The 26,672-nt window shown below is 50.6% G+C and overlaps 1 protein-coding gene across 3 annotated transcripts in view; it reads right to left on the reverse strand.

Moving 5' to 3' along the window:
- CNNM4 (cyclin and CBS domain divalent metal cation transport mediator 4) overlaps positions 1–16,849 on the reverse strand; it is a 33,986-nt gene extending 17,137 nt beyond the window's left edge. For all 3 annotated transcript variants that reach the window (XR_013994582.1, XM_081068021.1, XM_081068022.1), the window contains exon 1: positions 15,389–16,849. Coding sequence is in view for 2 of the 3 variants with exons in the window: in XM_081068021.1 (XP_080924147.1) it covers positions 15,389–16,790 (1,402 nt within the window). In the remaining variant the exon portion in view is untranslated. The remainder of the gene's footprint in view (positions 1–15,388) is intronic.
- Between the last annotated feature and the right edge of the window lie 9,823 nt (positions 16,850–26,672).

The raw sequence follows: 26,672 nt of genomic DNA on the forward strand, positions 1-26,672 counted from the left end.
GGCAATGTGTCTTTTACTGTAATAAATTTTTTAAAATTTAAACATTCACTGTATTTTGTGATCACACCTCATAGCCCACTGCTGACTTATTAGAATAAGACGCACCAAAAATAGGCACATTTGGATGATAGGATAAGGATGGCTTTCACTTCTTAATCATTTTCCACTTTTCTACAATAAATATATTACTATAATTTTACTTTTTAAGCTCGGTTCGACTCCCCTGTGGAACTGGTGGATGCCAGGATGGACCCAACTGTCTCCCATCTGTTTGTTTCCAGTTTTTTCTACTGTCCCTGTACGTCCATCCTTTGACCTGCATGCCATGCCATGACGATACATTTATAGATGTGCAGTTACTAGGCCAAAGGGCTTGTGCACTGGCCAAGGGTTTAGACACCTCCAAATCACCTTCCGTAGAGTAGGGGGCCCAATTTACACTCTCACCAGTGCTAATAATGGTCATTATTTTCCACCCCCTTCTTCCGCCTCCCCTGCACTCCGGTTCAAGCCGTTGTGTCTCAGCCTAGTTAGTTGTGTGGGACCCAGCTCCCTGGCCTGTGCTGTTATTATGAGCCTTGCGCTTCCCCCAGCTGAGGCAGTTGGTCACCAGTCATCGATCGGCCACTCACAGCAGCTCACAGAAGTTCTCCCGGCTGCCGGCCACTCTCGCCGGCCACTGGCCACTCATGGTGGCACACGGCAGCCCACGGCAGCTCATGCCAACCTCTGGCTGCTCACCACAGCCCAGCTCCAGGGAGAGCCGTTGTTCACAATCTTACCTGTAGAGGGCGCAGTTCACTGGCCCATGTGGGAATCGAACTGGTGACCTCGGTATTAGGAGCAGGGCACTCCAACCACCTGAGCCACCAGGCTGGCCCCTAGTCATTATTTCTTGATTCATTCCTTGACCCTCCAGCACGAGGCTAAATATACAGCAGTTGCTCAATAAGTCCGCTATTCGATAAATACCACCCATGAAAAGATGGCATCATAGCTAGTTGTGTTTTTAAAGGAAATAAATGAAAATGGAAGGCAAGACAAAGAGATAAAAAGAGTACAACAGAAAACAAGAGAGAAAGTGATAGGAAGACAGCCTCTTGGAAAGAGAAATGGTAAAGCAGACAACGGTGGCCCACGGTCCGCACGTAAAATGATTTCTACAGACTTCCCGGGAGACTGGCCTCGCCATTCGGAGCAAGACACATGAACAACACAGAGGCTGGCTGTGTGGGAGCTTTCATGACAGAGTCTCCGAAGGAGAGACTCATCCAAAATAAATGAGCAACTTCAGCTTTTGTTTATACACAGGGTCCCTGACCATGGAAGTCCCAGGAATAAGCAAGCACAAGGGCCTACGGAGGCCAGAGGCCACCCAGCGTCTCTGCCCCTGCCAACCTGTTAATTCACAAGGGCAAGCAGGCGCCAGGAGTCCGGGCAGAGCGCTTGGCCAGAGCATCAAAGCTGTTAAGAAAATGATTTGAATCAGACATACAGCCACTGTCAGTACTAATAGCGCCGTAATGGAACTTTGTGCCTTGAGAAATTATACATATAAAGTATGTGCTAGACAAGGTATGTATGGTAACTATTAGCAAGACATTTAAAAATTACGGTTATTTCATCTTCACCTCTTTAAAACAATGTTTGTGTCTGTTTTTATAACATATGTATTAGAAAATAGTACATGTTCATACCTTTTGAATGAATGGAGGTACAAATTTAAATTTCTTTTCTAATAGGGTGCGTGATCACAAAAGTTTGGAGAGCTCCCTTTAGAACAGCCCTGAATAGATGGCCAGGCCTTAGCTGTCCATTCCCACAGTAGACACCAAGGTGCCCCCTCGGGGCCCACCTCCCCCCAACTACAGAGCAGTCAGGATGAGCTCGTTCTGGGGCGGGGGTGGGGGCTCGGTGCTGTTCCACATGCCTGTTTTAGGACTGAACCAACTCTTCGCCCAGGACCACACCGGAGGGATTCCGGCCTTCTTTTAACCAGAGAGCCCTAAGGGTAAAGCAGTTGACAAGCAGATGTCAAGAGACCTAAGGCTGGTTTCTCACACTGGGGGTGGGGGGTACAGGTCTTCCTGCCTTTGATTTTTCCCTTAGGCAGTAGTCTCTAATTTTTTAATCTTTTATTATCAAATAAAATATCAAATATCAAGTAGATACAAAAGGGAGGAAATAATATAATTACACCCTCAGGGCCCTTCACCTAACTTAAACAATTACTCCTCTGGCCAGTCCTGTTTCCTCTTTCCTCTTAACCACTCCACTGGCTTATTTTGAAGCAAATCCCCGATTTTATCTGTGAACATCTATAAATTTTACAAGCATGTTAGTAAGTATCTCTATAAGGACATTTTTTAAAAGCAAAATCCCAATAGTATTACCACACCTCAATATATACAGTAATTCCTTAAGATCATCAACAGTGTTCATAATTTCCTCAATTTTCTTTCTTTTTCCTTTTCATCTATTTTTCACATGATTTTTTTTCTTGGTACTGGTAACAAAGTGGAAAGAAGGAAATTAAAATCATTCATGATCCTGCTTTCTAAACATAACTACTGTTAACTGAGTATTTTCTCTGGTCTTTAAAATTAATATACACAGATAAAATACAATATATATTTTTTTATCATGTAATAGTCTTTGTACTTTTTCCATGTCATAAGAGTATTTTTTAAACCTGAATGGCCTCATCATATGTCATTGTGCCCATGTGTATGTACACAACGTCAATCGCCACTGGGCTCTCAAAGAGGGCCCTTCCCCTCTTTTTGCCATTATGGAAATCCTTGTAATATGTTTGGGTTATATCTCCATGTCCATACGATAGATTTCTAGAAGGGGAATCGCTGGGTCAGAGGACAGGTTTTTAAAGTCTCCTAAGGTGTGAGTTCAGATGCTGAAGTCTGCATCCTCAGTGATGTGGGAACATCTCTGGGAGGACACGGCCAGAGACCAGGTTCGGTCCAGAGGGCAGAGAGGAACACAGCACTTGTAGGCAGCAGAGGAAAATGAAGTGGATGAAAGATACTGGCCCAACGCCCGCCAATGAACACAGGAAGGGCAAGGGCAAGTGATCAGGAGGGCCCAGGGGTTCCCTCCTTTTGATTTTTGACCCTTGGCACAACCTGCTTCTCCCTCCCCACCCAGTGCTCTCTTCGCAGGGCCCCCTGGCAAGAGGAACCCCTCTGTTCTCACACCTATGCTTAGACCCAGAGCTCCCTACTGCTGCCTGTGAGGCACCTATTTCGTGGACTGGTGTGTGCAACCAGGTAATACCTACAGGCAATCAATCTCAAAGCTAGACCACAATTACTGGGCCCGCATGTCCCAAGTTAGTCCTGAAGATGTAACAGGAAATCCTGCCAAACATTCAGCTCACTAACATCCAGCTACATTAGTTCTGCAACTAACCTTCTACTGGACTACCCCCTTCACAAAGAAAAGAAGCAGCTTTCTTTTTTCCCTGGTGAACCCCAGTTGGTAACTGGGAATCATATGACAAACCTTTCCAAATTTCCTATGAAAACCGTTCTAGGCCCTCATATGAAAACGTGAAGAGGGAGCACTGACCTGACTTCGCTGGTTGGAGCAGCAGAAGCAGGGGTGAGGGGAAGAGGGACAGAGAGTACTTGGTATGCTCAGACTTGCTCACCTAAACTGGGATATTAGTTGTAAGACGGAAAAAGACTAATTATCAAACAATCATCTCAACAGATATTCAAAAGGCATTTGGTAAAATTCAACATCTATTCATTATAAAAACTCTTAGCAAACTGGGAAGAGAAGGAAACTTGCTTGATCTGATAAAGAAAATCTACAAAAAACCCACAGCAAAATCATGCCTAGTGATAAACTGTGAAAGCTTCCCCGAGACCTCAAATGACAGAGTGATTCCCACTGTGTCCTAGCCAGTGAAGTAAGGCAAGAACAAGATTTAAAATATACAAGATTGAGTAACAGTTAAATAAAAATGCCATTATTTACAGGCAACATAATTATGTATGTAGAAAATCTAAATAAACTATTAGAATTAATGAGCAAATTTAACAAGGCCAATGGATTCAAAGTCACCATACAAAAATTAACTGTTGTTTCTCTATGTTCGTGTGGTACAATAAAGACTATCTTTAGTACTTGACCCCAGTTCTGGGCAGATTCAAAAACCCATGGAATTTCCTGAATGATTGTAGTTTCTTTGTTATGCTAATGACACGACACCAGGCGGACCCCCTAGATCCAGGGCAAATTCTCAGCGGCCCCACTTCCAGGGAAGGGAGCGGGAGCTGGAGATCAGCTCCATCAACAATTTAATCAATCCCGTCAAGGCACTGAAACCCTGGTAAAAACTCTGGGCCCCAAAGCTCAGAGGAACTTCTCAGTTGGTGGATACAGTGATGTGCCAGGAGGGTGACACACCCTGATTCGAGGGGCAGAGGACGTGGAAGCCCTGCCTCCGAGACTGCCTCACCCTGTGTGTGTCCTTTCAAATAAAACTCATCATAAATGTAGCAGTTTCCTGAGTCACTGTGAGTCATTCAGTGAATTACTGAACCTGAGTGGGGTGTCAGAAATCCACCTGTAGCTGGCATCTGCAGTGAGGCAGCAGACAGAGGGCTGAGCCCCCAGACCCGTGCAACCTAATGCTAACCCCAGGTGGTTGCTGTCCAGTTGGAACAGTCTGCAACAAACATTTAGAAAATAAAAATTTAAAGACACCAGTTAAAATCACCAAATACCTAGGAATAAACTAAGAAACATTGTGTATGGCTTCTACACAGAGAACAATGAAACATTCTCATAAGAAATGAAGAGGACATAAATACACGGAGGGGTAAAAGATTATTATTATAAAGACATCAAACCTTCAAGTTGATCTCTAGAGTCAATGCAAGTCCATAAAATTCCCAAGAGAAAGGCTAAGAACAGTCAAGACAATCTTGAGGAACAAAGAACAGAGTGCTTGACGTCACAAATATCGAGACTTATTAGAATCTGAAACAGGGTGTCAAAGGCACTGACCATAATAGATGACACTAGGGAAATCTACACTAATATCACACCAAGATGGCAGCACATACCTACTTGACCGGCTAAAATAAGATAAGCTAATAAATAGTCGACAGTCCCGGAGTTTGTGGGCCCGGGGTGAGCCCTCGAGCACTCTCATCACGCCCGCCCTAGGCCCTGGCAATTCTGCTCCCGACGCGGTGCACATGTATAGCCAGGACCACCAACAGCACCGTCATGTTGTGCTCCGTTGTGGGGTACCACACAGCAACGGCAAGGCTGAGCGACACAGCTGCACAGAGGGCGAAGGGCATCACCTTGACACTGAGCAGGAGCCAGACACAAATGCACCCACATTGTGTGATTCCCTTACACAAGTTTACAGACGGAAAAAACTAACGCAGGACACTGGAATGGGGGGAATGAACGGGGGCAGTGACTGGGAGGGGACGTGGGTGAACCTCTAGGCTGCTGGGAACGGTCTGTTCCCTGAACTCAGTGGTCAGTTCAAGGGCATTCCTTTGTGAAAAAGGATCAAGCTGTATACTTGAGATTTATGTACTTTGCTTCTACGAAAAGTTCACTTTATTTATTTATTTTTTTAAAAACCTGATGGGTGTTTTTTTTGTTGTTTTGTTTTTAAGATTTTATTGGGGAAGGGGAACAGGACAGGACTTTTTTCCAAGTCAAGTTGTTGTCCTTTCAGTCTTAGTTGTGAAGGGAGCAGCTCAGCTCCAGTTGCCTAGTTGCAGGGGGCACAGCCCACCATCCCTTGTGGGAGTCGAACCAGCAACCTTGTGGTTGAGAGCCCACTGGCCCATGGGGGAATCGAACAAGCAGCCTTCGGAGTGAGGAGCACCGAGCTCCAACCGCCTGAGCCACCACAGCCCGAAGAAAAGTTCACTTTAAAGCAAATCTAGGTGTGGCTGCCAGAGGCGGGGGTGGGGAATGAAATGGGTGAAGCGGGTCAAAGGTACAAAACCCCAGTTATAAGACAGGTAAGTACTGGGGATTGGACACACAGTGTGATGACTAGTTAATAATACTGTGCTGCACAATTGAAAGTTGCTAAGAGAGCAGATCTTAAAAGTTCTCATTACAAGAAAAAGAAAGGTGTAACTATGTGTGGTGATGGATGGTAACTATACTCATCGTGATGACCATTTCGCAATAGATACAAATTTGGAATCATTACATTGTGTACCTGAAAGTAATATGTCATATATGTCAATCACATCTCAATTTTTAAAAATCGAGGACAGTAAATTTTCCAACCTGAAGTTACTGGAGAATCCCAGTCTTCTGGTGTCTTTCTTAACATCTACGACATCACGACCTCATTGGGAAGTGACGCAGAACAGTGGTCACGAGCTTGGCCTCTGGAGGGGGAGTCCAGGGGAGCCATCTGGGGTTGCCACTTAGCTGTCATGTGACTGGGGCAGACTCTCAGTCTCTCTGAGCCTCAATTTCCCCATCCCAGCAACTGGAGGACTAGTTAAGTATCCAGTGGCGGTTAACCATGAAGGAGGACAGACACTTCATCCCACTCACGCTCTCAGCTCTCCCATGTCCCAGAGCTCTGAGGCTGGGGCACTTCCAGGGACAATGGGCTTCCTGGGGAGTCTCTGTTCCCTTGGTTCCCCCTGCTTTTCTACCACAGCCTCTTCCTTCCCTCACTGGGACACCAGGGAGGAGCCGCGCCTGGTGAGCCCGACCCAGGCAGAGGTCCACAGGTCAGTGTGGTCAGGCCCTGCCCTGCCTGCCTCCTGAACGGCCCTCCTGAGCGTATGCTCCTGCCCTCAGAACATGGGCGTGCTGGCAAACGGCAGGCCTAACGTTTTCCAATCTGCAGAACACAAGTAAGTAAGGAAATGAAGTGCCTCCGCTGTAAGTTTCTCTTCCATATGGTTTTTCCTTAAGCTCCGACTTCTGTTACCCTTAATATACACACGAGGGTCCGGATAAGATGGCATCTGAATTAGCAGGTAATTATACACCGGAGTGGAGTGGGCTCTTTTGACCTCAGTGTATTCGTAATTCCAAGAAAGGCACCACGCCCAGACAGTGGGGCAGTCTGCCACCTGAGACAGTGTGAGAACCACCGTGGCCCAAGTTGGTGCCAGTGCCAACTGGGGCACTTTTCGGACAGTAGTAACAGCGATTCTTAAATGGGCGAACAATGACTGCATGAGGACATGGCTCCAGGCACTGAGCTGCGCCCTCCCTTCAGGGCTGCCCCATCCAGCCCTCACCACCCCCCAGTCACAGGGATGAGCACACCCCCAGCAACCAGAGAAACTCTTCTCAGACCAGGAGTCACTCACTATTTTGAGGCTTTCGTGAAATAAACTCCACAACATAAGCATTTGCTCACTTTTTAACCTACTCTTAGGGAAGTTTGATGAGATGAACATAAGTCTGAAGCAGGACGCCAGGTGACTGAGCATGTATGTGTGGGGGCAAGAGGGCAGGAGGGGGTACGTGTGTGAGTCTGTATTTGGGGGTGGTGAGTGTGTGTGTGGGGGGTGCCAGTCTGTGTGGGGGAGTGAGTGTGTGTGTGTGTGACTGGGGGTGTGTGGGGTGTATATGTGTGTAAGCCTATCTCTGTGTGCGGGGGTGTACGTACGAGCGTGAGCCTGTCTCGGTGTGTGTGTGGGTGGTGAATATGAGTTTGTGGGAGAGTGTGTGTATGTGTGTGTGGGAGCCTGCCTGTGTCTGTGGGTGAGTGTATGTGTATGGATGAGGAGAGTGCATGTGTGAGCCTGTCTGTGTGGGTGTGGGGGTGAGTAGATGGCAGTAAGCCTGTCTGTGTGTGGGGAGAGTACTACGAGGTCTGCCAATTAAGTTCGCAAACTTGTTGCAATGATGTTGCTAAACTTTTTTAATATCAGAGGGATTATTCATTATGAATTTGTACCAATTGGACAAACAGTTAACCAGGTTTACTATTCGGAAGTGCTTAAAAGACTGAGTGGAAAAGTTAGATGACCTGACCTTTTCACCAACAATTCATGGCTCTTGCCTCACGACAATGCACCAGCTCACACGGCACTGTCTGTGAGGGAGGTTTTAGCCAGTAAACAAATAACTGTATTGGAACTCCCTCCCTACTCACCTGATCTGGCCCCCAGTGACTTCTTTCTTTACCCAGAAATAAAGGAAATACTGAAAGGAAGACATTTTGATGACATTCAGGACATCAAGGGTAATGCTACAACAGCTCTGATGGCCATTCCAGAAAAGGAGTTCCACAATTGCTTTGAAGGGTGGACTAGGCACTGGCGTTGGTGCACAGCTTCCCAAGGGGAGGACTTCGACGGTGATTGGTATGGAGCAATGAGGTATGAGGTATGGACCACTTTCTCTTATATGAGTTCATGAACCTAATTGTCAGACCTCGTAAATGCAGTGAATGTGTAGGAGTGACCCTGTCTGTGTGTGTCAGTAGTGTGTACACGCAGCGAGTGTGTGGGAGTAAGCCTGTGTGCATGCGGGGAGTGTGAAGGCATGAGCCTGTCTGTGTCAGTGAGTGTGTGTGCACACAGTGAGTGTGTGGGAGTGAGCCTGCCTGGGGTGTGGGGGGGAGAATCCCCTGCCATCCCAGGCTCCTGGCTTCTGCTGGCCGGAAACCAAGCATTCCAGAGAGCCGGGAAACCAGTCTATCGAGAGCCCTGCCCAGTCCCTGCCCAGGGCTGGTAAGAGGGCCTTGCAGCGTGGAAGAGGCTCCGGCTATACCCTGGGGCAAATGGTCCAACAACACCAGGTTTAACCCCCACAAAACAGGCTGCCTGCGGTTGCACGCTCCAGCCCTCTGGGCTCACCTGTCACCCCAGATGATCCTTCCCACGATCCCAGAGAAAAGAAAGGATTTCACTGCTTATCAGAGGAGAAACCTGAAGATCCAATCTAAACTGTTCCAAAAAAGCAGGGCACAAAATTACTGGGAGATTGTGATTTCAGTGTGAAAACATATATGGGCAGCTAATGGGAGAGCATGGCTGTGAAAATGAAAACAGTTTTGATCTTGCTGTTCCTTACAAGATTTTTTAAACTAAAAAAACAAAAACTTAAATTTCTAAGTTATTACAATAATCAAAATATTAAAAGTAGTTCTTTCTGGGTCACAGGCTCGTGTATTGTTTTGTAGATTTTTTGTGTTTTCTCAAGTTCTGACCATGCGCTGTATCTCTCTTATTATAACCACTAGTCGAAAGAAAAATCACACGATAAATGGATCAACAACAGCCTAAAAAGTCCAGACTCCTGTCTATGAAATGAGCCAGGAGTCCCTTCCTTGGCCGCAAAGCCTTTGACAGCGGATGTCTCAGCACACACAGGTGTGACAAGACGAGTAACCTGTCCCAGGACAGCTGTGCCCCACTGCAGGTGGAGTGGCTCACAGGAGAGGCCTGGGGCTGCATCAAATGGCAACAGCGCCAGAAAGCTGCTCCCCATCCCCATAGCTGGGGCCATCTTGGGCACCTCACAGAAATTCCATCACCCTCACACCCTCCTGGCAAGTTCTGCTGAGAAGTTCAAAAACCCCTGAGAGGAAAGGGAGGCCTCGAGGCAGAGCCAGCCAAGACAAGCTGAAGGAAACAGGGGGCTCTGCTAAAAACCAGTCACTGCGACAGTGACAGAGGGGCCTGGCCCATCCTCCCCTTCTATGTACACTCCCCTGGCTGTGCAGCCTAAGGAGAGTCTGATAAAAGCCTCACTGCCCCTGCCCTCCAGGAGACTGAGACCGATGCCCTTCCCTCAAGGTGTCCTTACTGCTCCAGTCCCCGGCTCATCTATGTGACAGTACCAGCATGGGGGAAAGGGTTGAGAAAGAAGGCATGCGGTGGCCTGACCTCGAAGCCCCTCTAGAAAGGGCTGAGAAGCAGTGACAACAGGCAGAAGCAGCCTAACCCTAAGTTGGTGCCAAGGCCTGATAAGCTCACGTCTCATCCTGTGGTCTAGTCCAAGTTCTCCCAGAACGAGAGGCACAGAAGTAGGAAAGGCCGTGTATGTTCACCCTTGAAGATCCAGCTGCAATGTCCCCTCCTCTGGAGTGTCTTCCCAGACTGCTGGCAAGACAAGCCCCTTATTCATTTCCCCCACAGGACACCTGGGTGGCTTTGTGTTGCTGCGCACCCATCTATTTTCAAGGTTAAACATCTGTTCAATAGCTCCCATCCTGACCAGAGGTGTCCAGGAAAACCCTGGAGCTGGGCTTTCTAATGAATAATAGAAGATTTGAAAGGTAAACACCAGGATGCTGTTGGGGTGGTCTACTCTTCTTAGGCCCTAGACACGAGGCAGCACCTCTGGGACACAAATGACAGCGTTAGGACAGAACTGTAAACAGGACACTGGCTCCTGGGCGGAAGCTCCCACAGGCTGCACGATGCCGGCGAGGGCAAGAGGTGCCAAGCTCCATGCCCACAAGCACTGCACTACTGAGGAGGTGAGGAGGAGCCTGGCCAGCTGTTGTCAGCTGCCCTGCTGGCACCTCTGCCCCAGCAGGCAGCTCCTGTCACTCTCAGATAGTCGCCCCCAGGAGCTGTCTGAGACCAGGCGCACAGCAGCCTTCGCCCCCACTGGAGATGGCCTGTCCTCTCCCAGCACCTGAGATTCCATCGTCAGCATGGTCTGTGCTTGGCCCTGGCCCTTCCTGACCTCTGTGGGACGCCTCACCCAAACCGTGCGCACATGGCTCTTTCTCATCCCCCCGAGAAGCCACTTCGACCAAGCTTCTGCTGCTCTCGGCTGATCCCAGACTCTGGGTCTGGACCTGGGCCTCGGCCTGGGCCCGGCCCCACACGGCACCTCATCTGCGCACCCGCCGGATAAGCTCACCCTTGTTCTATGCTGCTCTGTGGGCCCAAGGCCGGCAGCGTGGGCAGCATCTGAGATTGTCAGACACGCAGCCTCACAGGCCACACCCAAGCCCACTGACTACAAACCTGTATGTTAACAAAACGCCCGGGCAGTCTGTGCCCATAGTCAGGTGTGAGAAGCTTAGGTGGGCACAAGGCTGGGCACGGAGGGTCCAGCCAGTTATTCACCCCAGCACCACCAAACTGGCTCTGCTCCCTCCTCTCCCCACTTACGCTACATGACAACATCCTCAACCTGTACCCCAACCAGGAACCTCAGCCATTCACAACGGCTTGCTGGCCCTGCCATCTCCGTGAGGACCAGTCCTCGCAGGCCTGGCCCCGCGGCACCGACCTGAGCTGGGCACAGCTGCGCTGTTTACACGGCTGTCTCCTGGGAGTTCTGGGAACAGGGCTGTCAGTCCTCTCTGCACCCTCAGCGAGCACAGGGTCTGACACACTGGCTTCAAGATAAGATGCTTGTTGAACGAACGGAGGAAAAAGCAAATGGGGGAAATAAGATACTGAGTGTGGCAGACAGATGGTGGGAGCCAAAAGTGAATGCAAAATTATGCACTGTTTTTTTGTTGACTTTCCAAAGTTTCTTCAGGAATAAAAGTAAGTAGGTGGGGAAATGTAATGTGGCATAGACGGAAACATGGGAGTTTATAATGAAAATATTTCTAGCTTTTTCTTCCTCCAATATAAAACCCACAAACTTTCTATGAGCAGTAATAGGTCCCAGGTTACCTATAGGTCAGTGACCGAGCGGGGTAAAGTTTGGACCCAGCTCTTTACAGGGGGCTAGAAGGTTATAAAGTGGGTGGGGATAGCTAGGACAACTAAAGAGAAGCTAAGTACCCAGGAAGGGCGGGAAGGGCACAGGAGGAAGGAGGGCGCGAGGAAAGCTGGAAAGCGGGACCCAACTCCCTCCTGCAGAGCTCATTCACACTTGGCACCCAGGGCCTGGGAGAGAATCTGGGGGGCAAGAAGAATGCAGCTGGGCCAGGAACAGCCCAGAGAGCTTTAGTTCTAAGATTTCCAGCTAACGACCAAGTCAAGCACAACACCCGCACAGCAAACAGTTCGAGGCGAGGTTTAAGTGGAAGGACCAAAGTTCACAAGGCAGGGGCCTCTCTCAGCGCCCTTACAGCTCTCACCACATGGAGGCTCTCTCCCGGAGGTCCTGCAGCAGCTGACGCTGCGTCTGGGCACAGTATGGGGCTCAGTAAAGACAAAATGGGAACTGGCTTGAGTTGGGAGGCAGAAGCAGCCGGAAGCTGGCAGCCCCTGCCTCAGTTGAGGGGAGGACGCCCATCTGTAAGTGTGCAGGAACATACTCGTGACTCCCACTGATTCCTGATGGTCACAGACTGCTTACAGAGAAACTGAGGCACGGGGAAGGAGAACTATGCGTCACACTCAAGACCCCAAACTGCTTCTCAGACCCTGACCTGAACCATTAATACACGTGTCATTGCAGGCGCTCCTCCTCTTTCTTGGCGCAGCTGCAAAAGTCAAGAACCTACTTTTCTTCATCCCTTATCAGCCCCTCAAAATCCTAACACTACTGAAATGGACATAACTTTCTTTCTCAAACCTCACAGGTCATTCACCCATTCAGTCACTTTTTATTGAGATCTTCTCTGTGCCAAGAACCATTCCAGGGGCTAGGGACACATCAGCGAGCAAACCGGAGGACCTGCCCTTTGGAACTTGTATCACAATGGGAGGAGACAACAATAAACAACATAGTAAACATTAATTACACGGCAGTTAGAAAGTGAGGCAGTTAGAAAGGGAGACATGCTAAGAGAAAAAGAAAACCCAGTGTGGGGCAACGGAGACCGATCGGGAATGTCAGGGTGGTATGGGGGTACCGTTTGAACAGTGACAGGAAGGCCTCACCTTCTCGTGAGGGTGCAGCAGACATGAGGGAGTGAGGCACCTGGGGAGGAGATTCCAGGCCAAGGGAAGAACAGGGCAAAGGCCCCAGGATAGGAGTGCCAAGGTGCATTTAAGGAACAGCAAGAACACCAGTAAGGCTTGCCCGACCATCACTGTCCATTCGCTATTCCTTTATCCATCCATCCGTTCTTTGACTCACTGTGTGTCAGCACCTCCTGTTCCTCTCCTTGCCAGGCACTGAGCACTCTACCCTCAAGAACCTTACAATCCTGGGGAGCTGGGAGGAGACAAAGCGACCTTACAAGGCTCTGGCAGAGCTCAGGGCCTCACCCAACTTAGAGGTGCTGGAGGGTCCACTGAAGGCACCCCAGCTGATTCCGAGGGTGCTGACAATGCCGGCTGCATTAACCATGCTCACTTGTTTTTCTTAGCTAAAAAGAAGCCTTGCAAACACTAGATTTGTAAAGAAAACCTCTTAAGTTGCAGTATACACTAAGTATCTGCCACGTCCTAGATGGCCTCAGACTAAAAAGGTAGATGACAGATGGGAAAATCTGGGAGAGGCCATACTGGGGGGTGGGGGCGGGCAGCATGGCGGCGGTGACTGAATGAAGACTGGAGGCCCCGAGGTGACCAGGCGTGAAGCCCAGGGTGTATTCATTAGGGGTAGCCATCCTGTCACACTCACGTCTTCGTGTTACACTGGGCAGACCGTGCCTGCGTTTCCATGGAGCACCCCCTCCACAGCTCTGTTGAGGAGAGCAAACATCTGGAGAGTTCTGCTCAGTAGAAACCTGGCCTGAGACATGCTAGCTCTGTTTCCCCAGCTTCATGAGGGACATTTTTTTTTTACAAGAGTCCAACGATGGCCCCGCCAAGCAAGTCCAGGAAGCTCCCACCCTGTGAGGATTCGGCCCTGCTGATCAGGACCCCGGAAGCCCGGCCAAACCCATCCATTCTGGCGGGCTCCAGAGCCAGGCTGAATGGTGGATCACCAGCAGCAGTCCCGAAGACCACAGGGCTGGGCAGGAAGAAGCAGCCCTGGTGAGTTTTAACCAGGTTCCTGATCAAGGACAGAGGAGGAGTCCTCACGGCCCAAGGGGGGCAGGAGGGGGTGGGGGGCACAGAGCCTCCCTGCTCTTCTGTCGCAGGCTCAGGGAACCTGGGAGAAACAGTTCCGAGGTCCACACCCCAACCCCCCCGGAGGTGGTGCCGTTACTAGCAGCTCCTCCACCCCTCCTCCAGTCTCCACGGGGCTTACGTCACTGAAGTCCTCCTCAAAATCCGGTGCTAAGATGCAGTCTGTCAAACTGGAAAAGACAGGTACCAACCCCCACCCCAGCCTGACCTGAGCATCTTTTCAGACCAAACCTGGCCAGGCCAGCTCCTCCCTATGCCACTGCCCCAGCCAGTTCCAGGCTCCCCTGTACTCTGTGTTCCAGAAGCGACTGACAAGGGCCTGGGCTCGCTCCCAGCCAGGGCTCAAAAGCTGCTCCTGGCCCTAGGTGGCCTTGGAGGCCTTAGCCAGCAGAAGCCCTACCTATGGGAAACAAGCAAAGTCCCAGGTTTAGGATGAGCTCTTCCCCTCCCCTATTCCTCACAAAGCGCCTGCATTTCTGCCTCCTCACTCACTGCCTATGGCCTAGGAGGGTTTTACTCCATAATTGGCTTGTTTACTGCCACTCTGAGGGCTTGGAGTGGCAGAGGTGGGAGGAAAGTTTGTTGGAAAAAGAAAAGGGGTGTGTGCCCTGAGCGCTGAGGCTGGTGAGTAAACTGTCCAAGTCCTGAGGACCTGAGAACAGGCCAAGAAGCCATGCGAGAGAAAACCACGGGGGATGCAAGGCCAGCTGAAGATGCCAGCAGACCACAGGAGGGAAGCTTATGTTTGGTGCCTGGGAAAGGCAGAATAATAACCAAAACTTGATCTGCTTGCTTCTGCTGAAGAGTCAAAAGCAGTACTTGGCACAGCCCGGAGAGCTCCCAATCAGCTTCTGTGGGCTAGGAGCTCATGACGTCACTCCCCTGCTCACAAGCCTTCCATAGCTCCCAGCTCCTAGCACACTTACCCTCCTGACCTTCAGGCTCTTCACTAGGCCCCAAATGACTCAGCCTCTCCCCCACTGACCACTGATCTGCACAGCCTATCACTCCTGCTGGGCCACAAGCACACCCTTTCCCCCTCACTCAGGTTCTCTTCTCCTGGGGTTCCCTCTACCTCAGGTTTCAAGTCTCCCCACTTTTTAATGCTCTCCTCAGCACTCCGGCCCAGATGAAGGTTTTCTCAGGTCCCCCACTTCCTCACCACACCCCAACAGGACTTGTGATCTAATTTTGGTGCCCCAGTGATGGCCTTCGTAAGACATCTGCCTCCATCTGTCCGGTATCGACAGCTCCCGAGGCCTTGCTCAGCTGATTCACCTGAAGCAAAGCACAGGACCTTGCCGACAGCAGAGGCTGCCCCAAATACCGTTCACCTCAGAGGCCTAGAAGTGATGGGCAAATGGACAGAGTCCCAGGGAAGGAACATTAGGGTCAGCAGACACTAAGCCGGCCAAAGAGGCGTGAGCACACGAGCCGGACAGTGGCTCAGGCCTTACCCTTCTTGAACTCCTCCAGCATGGCATCCAGCTTGGTGTCGTGGAAGACAAAGTGCACCGGGTGGTTGTAGAAGCGGGTGATGGTCTTGAGGGGGGTGCTGTCATCGGGGTCCACAAAGGCCAAGTCTTTGACATAGAGAATGTCTACAATATTGGACTGCTCGTCTTCAAACACAGGGATGCGTGTATAGCCGCTCTCCATGATCTCGGACATGGTATTGAAGTCTAGGACGGCATCACTGCGGATCATGAAGCAGTCGTGGAGCTGGGTCATGATGTCCTCCACGGTTTTGGTCCGTAGTTCCAGGGCTCCCTGGATCATATTTAGCTCCTCTTTCACAAGGTCATTATAGGGCTCTGTCACCTTCAACATCTCCATCAGCTTCTCCCGATTGTAAACGGTGCGAATCTCCTGGCCCAGAACAAAGTCCAAGAGCCTGCTGATGGGGTAGCTGAGAGGGAAGGTGAGCAGCATAAAGAATTTGGTGAGAACGATCGTGTTGGCACCCACAGCCAGCCCGTGTCTGGAGCACAGGGCCTGAGGGACGATCTCCCCAAAGATGACAATGCCAATAGTGGAGGAGGCCACCGCCATGAGCCCGGACCCGATGAGGTTGTCCAGCAGGATGGTGAGGGAGGTGTTGACCAGCACGTTTCCCAGGAGTAGCGAGCAAAGCAGGTAGTTGCCCTTGCGCCGGATGGGCTCGATCTTGCGGGCATAGCGCCGCTCCTTCTCGGTGCCACAGTTCTGCACGATGCGCAGCTCCATGGGGTCCAGGGCCATCAGCCCCAGGTTGAGGCCCGAGAAGATGCCCGACAGCGCTAGCAGCACCAAAATGAGAAGGATGTGCAGCCAGAGGGGCAGGAAGCGCCCCTCCTCCTCCACCATGACGAGCAGCGAGTCCTTGTCCGTCCACCTCTGCCAGGGCCCATCCACGCCCGCGCGGGTGCACAGCGCGTACAGCTTCATGTTCTCGCTCCTCCGGAGGAACTTGGTCAGCACCACCAGCATCCCGGACGTGTTCCCGCGGCTCACGTTGACCAGCTGCTGGACGACCAGGTCCTTGGTCAACTCAGGGCAGTGGGTGGAGTTGTGAAGGGCCTCGGAGTTGTCCACCTCGGTGAAGGAGATCAGGTTGCTGGAGATGGAGCCCAGCCGCTGGCCGTACAGCCTCAGGTTCACCGTGCTGCCCTCGGACACGAAGATGATGCCATCCGGGTTCATGCCACACGGTTTGTTGCAGCTCGCCAGCCGCATGCCCAAGATCGCACCCCGCTGAGGGTCGCCCTGGCCCCGGGCCCCCCGCGTCCACAGCAGCACCGGCAGCACCAGCGCCGCCAGGAGGAGGCGCCCTCGGGCCGGCCCGCCGCCCGGGCGCCCACCCCCGCCCGCCGGCGCCATGTTGCTCCCGCTCGGCCGCCGCCGCTCCCGCGCCCTGCCGCGCGGCCCGCTCGCGCCGCCGCTCCTGCCGCTCCGCCGCCGCCGAGCCAACTGCCCGGGCCGCGGGCCTGACGTCAAGTCAGCGCCCCGCCCGCCCCGCCCCGCCCGCCGGCCCACGCCCCTCATTTGCATGGGAGGCCCCGCCCCAGGCTCGCGGCTCCAGCGCCCACGCTTAAGGAGATCCGGGCGCTTAAGGTGGAGCGGCGCGGGAGCGCGGGAACCGCCCGCGGGCGCCGCCCCGCCCCCTTACGCCGGCCCGGCGTCCCGCGGGCCCCGCCCCGCTCCTGAGGGACCGGCCCGCTGGGCGGCCTCCTCCGTGGCCTGGTCTGGCGCGCGCTCCCTCTGCCTACCCTGTGTCTTCGCCAGAAATCTGCAGCTCGGGCCAGGGGTCTTCTCTGCAGGGACCTCAGAAGCAGCACCACGCTGTGCTCTGGCCAGAAAAATGCTTCTTTTTTAGCAGAAAAAGAGAAAAAGGGAACCTGAGGGCTGAAGCCAGAGAGAAGCCATCAGGTCCGCATGGCTTTACAGCCTGCCCCTTGGCTGCTGTGGTGGCCTCCGCACTCCTGGGGTTGGCTGAGCTTGCCCCAGGCCAGCAGGAGGTTCCCCCAGCCACTGCCTGACGCGCCAGTCTGGGGAAAACTGAGGATATAGAAAGTACCCGCAGGTCAGGTCGAAGGGCCAGGGTCTGTCATGGGCTTATGTCATTTCCGTTAGGACGCAAGTATTGAGCACCTATTATGTGCCAGGTGCTCGTTCCCCAGGTTTTGACAACATAGCGTGAATAAGCCAAAGTCCCTGCCTACTGGAGTTTGCAGTTAGAGCAGAATACAGGCAATAAACAAGTAAACATACCTAACATTCTTGCCTAAGAGGTGATGTCATTATTTCCGTATTACAGATGAAGAACTTGAGTCTAGGCACAAATCCAGGTCCTTCCAGATTGTCATCTGAACAGCAGGCTTCTGTGACTTTGGTAGGCAAACGAGTATGTCAGCCCCGATTTCTACATCTGTGAAATGGGGGTAAGATGATATGCAGAAGCACAACACTGAGCTTGCAGGACGTTTGGCCTAGGCACTGAACGCCACAGGACAGCACTGTGAAGTTTCTTTGGCTGTGTAGCTGTTGTTGCCTACCTTTCCGGAACCAAACCCCTAACCCCAAATTGGGGTGCTGACTGGCCACTGGGGCAGCCACATGTGGAAACTGGAGCTGAGAGGCAGGCGCCAGGCCTAGCCCTAAATGACGGCTTCCTGAACAGCTCTGCCTGGGTGTCAGTCCACAACTATGAATTCTGTGCCAAGCACTCAGGGTGTGTGGGGAAGACGGTGGCTGCCACCCTGCGACGTTGAAGGAGACAGACAGACATCCTTGTAAAAATTGCAGAGGTGAATTGAGGGGAGAATCAGGTGTCAGTTTGACCACTGGGTCTTGGAGCAAGTTTTTTCCCAGCCCTGGAGACACAGAATCCACTTTCCTCTCTGTCTGCACAAACGCTTGTGTTTATTTTTATTTTGGTATAGTGTTTGCCAATAAAAGCAACAATCAATGCCAGTGGGAAAGAGTCTAAGCAGAGAGGAACAGTCATCAGGGCTACCGGAGGAGTCACGGTGGCAGAGGCCTGATTCAGTTAAGCACTTTTTAGCAGGGGCAGAGGGTCCGCATTCTGGCCAGCCTACAGCAGTCCCTTGCAGGGAGGTTCCTCACTTTATATTCCTCAGTGAGTACCCAGCAGCCAGTTTTTCAGGGAACAGGAGCCTCGGGATGGGCACTGGCCAAGATAGAACAAAAGCAGGCCCTTTAGGCTCTTCCTTCCATCTCCACCGACCAGGAGGAGCCACCAGCAGGACTAGAGAGGCTTCTGTCCACCCCACCTCATCTCTTTCCAGTGGCTTTGGGACCAGTGCCCTCCCCCATGGTACTTAGAGAATTTCCCATTCTGTTATCGACCAATCGACTATTCTTATTTTGTCCTTTTCCAGCTGTCTGTACTCAGAAGCTCTCTACATATTCACAGAGTCCAATGACAGAAGCCACCAAAGGGAAGAAAAAAATAAGGTTTTGAAATACTTGGGTTAAAAGTGGGAGGAGTGGTGAGGGTCTCTGCCAAAGTTCATTTATTACATCCATCCACGATTACATTCACTCTGTGATTAGTGAATAGGGCAGAACCAACCAAGAAATTAAGGAACTGAGATCGCTCTTTGCCCTGCCTGGGCCTTCAGTCTAGCAGAGGACACAAGACCACCTCGGGAAAAGATGAACATGGTGGAAAGTGGAAAGTGCCGCAGGAGGTATTAGAGACCCAGACTGGAGTCCCGATTCATTTACTGCTGGCATTGCATCCCTGATTGGGTCATTTAACCTTCCCATGTCTGCAGAGTTGAAAACCCTCCCCCACGGGATGGTGGGGACCATATGGAGATGGAGGTCTATTAGTAGGAAGAGTCAGGAAGGCTGGGGCATGTGTGGCTCCTGTGAACCAGGCCATGAGAGTGGCAGAAAGTGATGCGTAGGTGAGAAGCCTCTCTTCTTTGGGGGGCAGACCTAGTTCTCTGCCTCCGGGGGAAGCCCTTACTCACCTGAGTTGCCTTCATTTGCAAGGAAGGAGCTTGGGGGTCTTTCTCAGAGAGGTCCTGATACCCGAACCCCTGAGCATGCGAAAGCTCTTCATTCATGAGACCCTTGGTCCTGACAGCTTCTCTCCAGGTTTCGGCCCTGTAGCGGGAGGCCAAGCCCACTCCTCTCTGGTCCTGTGCAGACATCCTTAAAGGTCCATCGCCCCTTCTTTGGTGCCTGGCACAGTGCTGACACTGAGCAGCTGAGAAAATGAGTCCTGAATTAGTACCTGGGACTTCCTGCCCCACTCCCCACACTGGATGCTTCCCTCTCTTCAACCTCTGGGGCTCCAAAATGGGGAGCTGCTGGCAGAGAAGCTGCCTGTCTGGTGGCTGAGCTCAAAGCCTGAGCAGAGTCCCTTGGGGGGTCACTGTGGGCCCTGGGGTGCCAGAGCCTGGTCGGGAGCAATGGGAGCCTTTCTCAGGGTGAGGCATAAGCCATTGTCAATGCATGCAGTGGCTTGTTCACTGGCCTTCTGTAATCTGCAATAGAGCTGAGCATTTGCAGGACATGTGTATGCCAATAAGTCGTCTTGGGAGGGAAGGGACAGCCATCCCTCCACAGAGGTATGGAGCAAGCACACGGTCAGCTGGGGTGGTGCCAACTCTGGTCATCCCAGCCAGTGGGGGCATGCAGACCTGGTGCCATGACTTCTACTGAGGCAGACACTTCACTGAGCCAGGGAAGGTGGTGAAAACATCCGGTCAGCTAGCGAGCGGGTCCAGGCCCATAAAAGGATGTGCCTCTGACAGGAAGTTGGGTGCCAGAGCACTGAGGGAAGGAAGCATTTGTATTAACTGGGCAGGCTTCAAGGCTCCCGTGGCCATAGGACAAGTTGTTCTCCTTTGGGACAGGACCACAAGAGGCAGGATGCCCTACCGTGGGTGTGCGGGCACAGCTCTGGAGGCACACGGGAGGGCTGGCTTGGCCACGGAGTGCCTGTGTGACCTGGGACTCTGGGACATTCCTGAATGCTGATGCCTGGCTCTGGTGAAAGCCTAATAAACACGATCAGTAGCCATGATGGTGACGGAAGTGATGCAGCCTGGATTTTTAAGAAGACACTCAAATTCCCTTAGCTCTACTGTGTCTCTCCATCCAACTCCAGCCACAGTCTTGTTCTTTCTCTTCCATTTGCAGAGGGAGACAAACAGTAGAGGATGATGGGGGAAGAATGGGGACTGCGGGAGGCAAAGCTGGTGGAGGTGAGGCAGGAGGGCTTCCATGGCACCAAGGGCTCAGGCTGCAAAGGCTGGCAAGTGACAGACAGGGAAGCCTGATGACTGTGTCAGGCAAGGCCTGCCAGGAAGCCCCTGCTGGTACCAGGGTCCCGTGAGGACTCAGCATGGGGCTGAGAGGGGCAGGAGACCAGGACTTGCCCGCTGTCTGCTGTCTCTCCTTTCTGCTTCCCTCCTCCCCTGGTGCACTGCAGTACCCTCTGTCTCCAAGACTAGCTACCCGGCAAGTTTTCCTCTACCTCCCAAAACACAAGGATCCCTTCTTTAAAAATTCAAGATAACATTTAGTATTTACAAAAGCTTTAGAATAAAGTTTTTTTCCTGTTTATATATATATATATATATATATATATATATATATATATATATATATATTTTTTTTTTTAAATTAAATTTATTGGGGTGACAATTGTTAGTAAAGTTACATAGATTTCAGGTGCACATAGAATAAAGTTCTTGGAGTCAGGGTCCGTTTTTCTTAGTTGGCCAGTGGAGGGAGGTTGTAGCAGAAACGTCATGGGCTCTGTCCCTTACGAGGTAGTGAAATGGGGCAGAGTGCTGCTCCTCCCAGGGCCTTGGCCTCTCCATTTTTAGGATGAGGATCAAGAGCCTCTTCCTGCTGGATTGAAAGGACTAAATGAGCCTGTGTCTGAAAGCGGCTCCCTGGATATTGGTTTCCTTTCTTTCTCCCGAGTCAGGAGTTTTACATGACATTTCATTCATTTATTCATTTGTGCATTTTTATATTTTTACTGGGCTTTTTAAAGTGCTAAATCATACATGTTCATTGCAACACATTCAAATAACAGAGTGAATAAGATAGGAAATGAAAGTTCCTCTTACTCCCCATCCCACTGCCCAGGGATTGTTTTTCTGTAAAAGATTCCGTCACCATCTGCCTCTTCATTATCTTCCGTTCCCTACTAGGGACTGGAGGCCACTTCTCACTGAGCTGAGAGGCCCTCAAGGCCAAAACTGTGTCCTAGTCCTCTCTCTATCAGAGTGTTGGCATTCCATCTGTAGTTTTATGGCATGGATTGGATTTCCTTTAAAAAGGTGGGGTAGGAGTAATACCGTTGGGGGTCAGGGGCTTTATATATACAATTACAACTGAGAAAACTTTCATGGGACTCTATTTACCCCTTGATATAATTTCCACTCTGTCCTATTTCTTTAAAAAAAATTTTATCTTGACCCAACTACACTGATTTCTTGGCTGATCCACAGTTTGAAAAATACTGGTCTCATGCATGGCTCATGGGCACTGGAATTGCCTTTGGAGGAAGCCTGGGAGCACAGGTGTGCTAGAATGTTCTCTATGTAAGTGTCACCGCCCACAATGCCTGGCAGAGTACACAAGGCAATAAATCACCCTAGGCCAGCAATGAGGCAAGTTCCTGACTCCTGAATCTTGCTGTCTCCCAGACCTACCTAGAAAGGGAGATAGCCTTTGAGATCTTCTTTCCCAAGTGTCTAGATTTCCGCAGGTTTGTCCCGACACCTGCCAGAGCACCAAAGTCCTGGAGAGCCTCCAGCAACCATCTCACCTGGCTGGGCCTCCGGCCTTTATCTTTGACATGAGGGCACTAGATTAGATAATCAGGTTCTAGCCTAATTTAAATTCTTTGATGTGCAATTCTTCCTGGGCCACCAAGGGAGGAAGGTAAAGGCAAGATTAGCAAGAGCAGATGTGGGCATCTGTTGTTCTGATCTGTGCAGCTTCCTGTCTCCTTTTTCCAAAAACAGTACCTCCCTTCCCTCTGGGGACCTCTCCCACCTCTATTGCATGGGGATGGGCAACTGACCAGGCCTGCACAAAAGCACCCAGGCCACAGCAATTGACCTAGGGGTAGGACATCAAGAAGGGCCAATCAGGAGTCCAGCCTGGGTTTTTATATAGGGGAGGGCCCCTAAATGGAGATTCCAGAAGCCGCCTGCTGGCCCGCTGCTTTGCCCCCGGCCCCGCTGACGGCAGTACTTCTGGGCAGCTCCTTCCCAGGCCCGCAAAGGGAGGCTACCAGGACCACCTCCTTCTCCAGAGGAGAAGTTCCATCTGGAAAGCTGAAGAGTGGATTTCCATACTGTTCCAACCTGCCCGGACTTCAGACCTTCTTAATCCCTGTTCTGTGCTGCCCCTTGGGGGATTAGGGTCCCAGAAACTGGACCATAATTGGTTAACTGAGGAATCTCAACTCTGTGGCGTCTTAACATGACATGGTTTTATTTCTTTTCCAATCAAGGCTTTCAACCAATCTCTGTCAAATTCCCTTTTCTCTTCCTACTTGAAGGTCTTGGATAGATCCCCCAGCTGTTGTGTGACTTTTGTGTTAAAAGTCCAGTCAGGATGGTAAAAAACTGCCATCTCGTTTCTGATTTACATCACCTGTTCCTCCTTCCCATCATCCAGGCTTGGGGGCCAGTTTCTGCTCCAGGAACTTGGAGCTGGGAAAGGCCTTGGCCAGCCTTTCAATCCCCCAATCATTGCAGCCAGTTGGAGGTGGTGGAGTGTGTGTGCATGTATGTGGTGTCCAGTGAAGGGGGTCACGTGTTGGTTCTGGGACACTTCCCTCTTCCTTTTCAGGGTCAAACCTCTCCAGTGTTGGCGCCTGGCAGCAGCAAGAGGAAGAAGGGCAATTTCTCTTTACCTAATCTCCCACAGTTTGAACCCCCCTCTTTGTGATTGTGACTGCTTGACTGAGCGGCTTGTGCCCAGTTTTTGGTTTCTTGTCACGGGAGGTTCAGCTCAGCCTCTGGTGGGACTCCTTTGTCCCAGCTTCAGGCTGTTGGGGTACAGTTTGCCCTTGAGGCAGCCTCTCTTGGGTCAGTCCACCCAATGGTTGCAGTACAGACCACTCAACTACTGATCCCTCTCTCTGCCCCAGGTCTTTTTCATTCTCTCCTCTCTTTGCTCTAAGAGTCATGGGCAGAACAGCAAGTCTGCTGCCTGAGCAGAGGTCTGATCATGCCATCAGATGCCAGTCTGCCTTCTTGCAGGAGCCCCCAAATTTTCTTAGAGTACCTCCTTCACTTGGCTTTGAGAGGTATGTTACTGCATAACAAATTACTCCCAGAACTTAGTGGCTTAAAATGATAAACATTTATTATGTCATAGTTTCTGTGGGTCAGGAATTAGAAAGCAGTTTAGGTGGGTGGTTCTGGCTCAGAGTGTCTGATGAAATGAAGTCAAGATGTTGGCTGGCGCTGCAGTCATCTGAATGCTTGACTAAGGCCGGAATATCCACCTCCAACCTCACTCACGTGACTGTTGGCAGTTGGCAAGAGGCCTCAGCTCTTTGTCACGTGGACCTGTCCATAGGGCTGCTCACAACATGGTAGCTGGCTGTCCCTAGACTAAATGATCCAAGAGAAAGAAAGACCAAGATGAAAACCACATGTTTTTTATGACCTAGCCTTAGAAGTGACACACCATCATGTCTTCCATATTCTGTTGGTCACATGGTCCCAAACTGATACACCATGGGAAGGGACATACATGTGCATAAATAGCAGGTGACAGGGATCACTGGGGGGCCATTTGGAGGCTAGCTATTGTAGGAGGTGAGGGAAATTTTCTCAGCTATTTGATCTTCTAAGCTACAGCTTATCACGTTTCTAATATAAACCCCAGTGATAAGATTTGCACGTTACGCACTTCCACTCTGTACCCCAAATCCCTGAGTGATACCTCAAGTCAGCCAGTGGTTTCTACTCCACTTTTAAACCTACTTCTGACTCATGTACTTTCCTTTGAAGGGACCAAACCCCAAACACATCTCAGAACACAAGGAGGATAGCCATAACAAAGCTTTACAAACAATAGCGATTTGTATACTTCTAGAACTCTCTAGAGTCTACAGTGAGCCTGTGAGTTCTTTATGCAATCTTTCATGTAATGGTTGTCCACAATTCAGTGTGGTAGGTGTCATCACTCCCAATTTACAGAGAGAGAATTCGAGGCTCAGAGACATTATGAAATATGCCCAAGGTCATACAGAGGAGCTGGATCTTGAAAGGGCAGGTGTTTCCATTTCAGCTCCAGTACGCCACAGTCCACTCCCTGCCGCCCACCCCATTTCGCAATTCTTGGTGAACCTTATGCCCCACGTCTGTGACAAGCAGGCATCTGGGTGCCTAGAGGCGGTCCCTGATTTGCAGGATTTCTGCCCGTCACCCAGTAGCCACAGGTCTGCGATACCATCCTCACGACACTGATTCTTATCAATTCACTGATGGGTAAGTCACGCGGACTAAACAAGTTATGTTAATTTCTTAATTAATATGCTAATATTAGCAATAAAATAATATACGAATACAAATTTCTTAATCTACTGAGAAATTAAACTGCTAAGAGGGCTAGAATGTTAAGTGGGAAGTCCTTACGAGTGTGTTAAGAGAGTAGACTTGATTCAAATAACCAACACAGGACACTTAGAAATGCTCTCTTCCTGGACAGACTGATGTGCTCTGACATATTTTTATCCCCGACTATTCTCCTTCTAGACTGCAGACGCCTCTCTTTTTAGTTATGACAACACTATACTGGATGGGTCACAGTGAGCTTTGCTAGATTACAGATAATGACAGTTTTCAGTCCCTGGAGGAAATTTAGAAAACACCACAATGCATACTCAGCACATTTCCTAATTGTCTCCAACAGAGATTTTAAAAAGTGTTTTGTTATGGTGACTTTCAAACATACACGAAGCCAGAGGGGCTCTCCACAAAGTGATAAACCCACTTCAACATTGATTAACATCCTGCTGCCTTTTTTCCCATCTATCCTTTCCTCCTCTGCCACACACACAATTTTCCCTAGAGTATTTTAAGCAAATCTCTAAATCTTCTTCTTCTTCTTCTTTTTTTTTTTTTTTAATAAGGTGTTGTTGCCCAGCTTCACCAGCTTGGAGCTTTATCTGGTGGGATACTGGGAGCACAGCAAATGCCCCTGCCAGCTCAAAGCTAAGAGGGGGCTGATTTATTTTATTTTATTTTATTGGGGAATATTGAGGAGCAGTGTGTTTCTCCAGGGCCCATCAGCTCCAAGTCGTTGTCCTTCAATCTATTTGTGGAGGGCGCAGCTCAGCTCCAAGTCCAGTCGCGGTTTCTACTCTTTAGTTGCAGGGGCCACAGCCCACCATCTCATGCGGGAATTGAACTGGCAACCTTGTTGTTGAGAGCTTGTGCTCCAACCAGCTGAGCCATCCGGCCACCCCCATGCAGGCCTAGCGGCAGCCAGACATCTTCAATCTAGTTGTGGAGGGTGCAGCTCCCCAGCCCATGTGGGAATCAAACTGGCAACCCTTTTGTTCAGAGCTCTCGCTCTAACCAACAGACCCATCCAGCTGCCCCTCTAAATCTTATTTCTTAATTTAGGTACTATACCCTGTTTGAAATTTATTCTATGAACGGAGTACAAAGGTCTTAAAGTGAAGACCTGCCTGCCTTGTCCACCACACCAAGACACTGTGGCAGTGAAATGAGATCCTGGACGTGAAAGTGCTGTGGTTTTGGAAGTTGGCAAATTCACTGGGGGGAGATTTTTAAAACCAAACCCTGGAGCCCTATCCCAGAGCTATGAATCAGGTGTCTGGGAGTGGGACCCAGGCATCTGGGTATGCCCAAAGCACTCTAGACTATCTAATTGTGGCTTGTTGGAAAGCCAGAATTTGTAAGTCACCCCGGGAAAGTAGCTAGTTAGTGTTACAGTTTCTGTCCCTTTCCATGTTCCAGGGGTCTGCTCAGAGAACTGGATGAGCAGGAGGGTGGGGCCCGGTCAGCTGGGACTTTAGGGCTGCAGATGGCCCCAACCTCAAGGTTGGATCCCTGGCTCCCTGAGGCGAGAGGAATGGTTTACCTGGCTTTGGGAGGGCTGATGTTAGGCCCTGATTTGGATCCTAGGTGTGAGGTAGGGATGGATTTAAGCGGAATGACAAGGTTTAGAAGTGAAGGGTGGGCAGGAAAGAATGGGGTCAAGAGGCTGTCGTGG

Source organism: Rhinolophus hipposideros (genome assembly GCF_964194185.1).
Source record: "Rhinolophus hipposideros genome assembly, chromosome: 12".
In the NCBI taxonomy this organism is placed as follows: Eukaryota; Metazoa; Chordata; class Mammalia; order Chiroptera; family Rhinolophidae; genus Rhinolophus; species Rhinolophus hipposideros.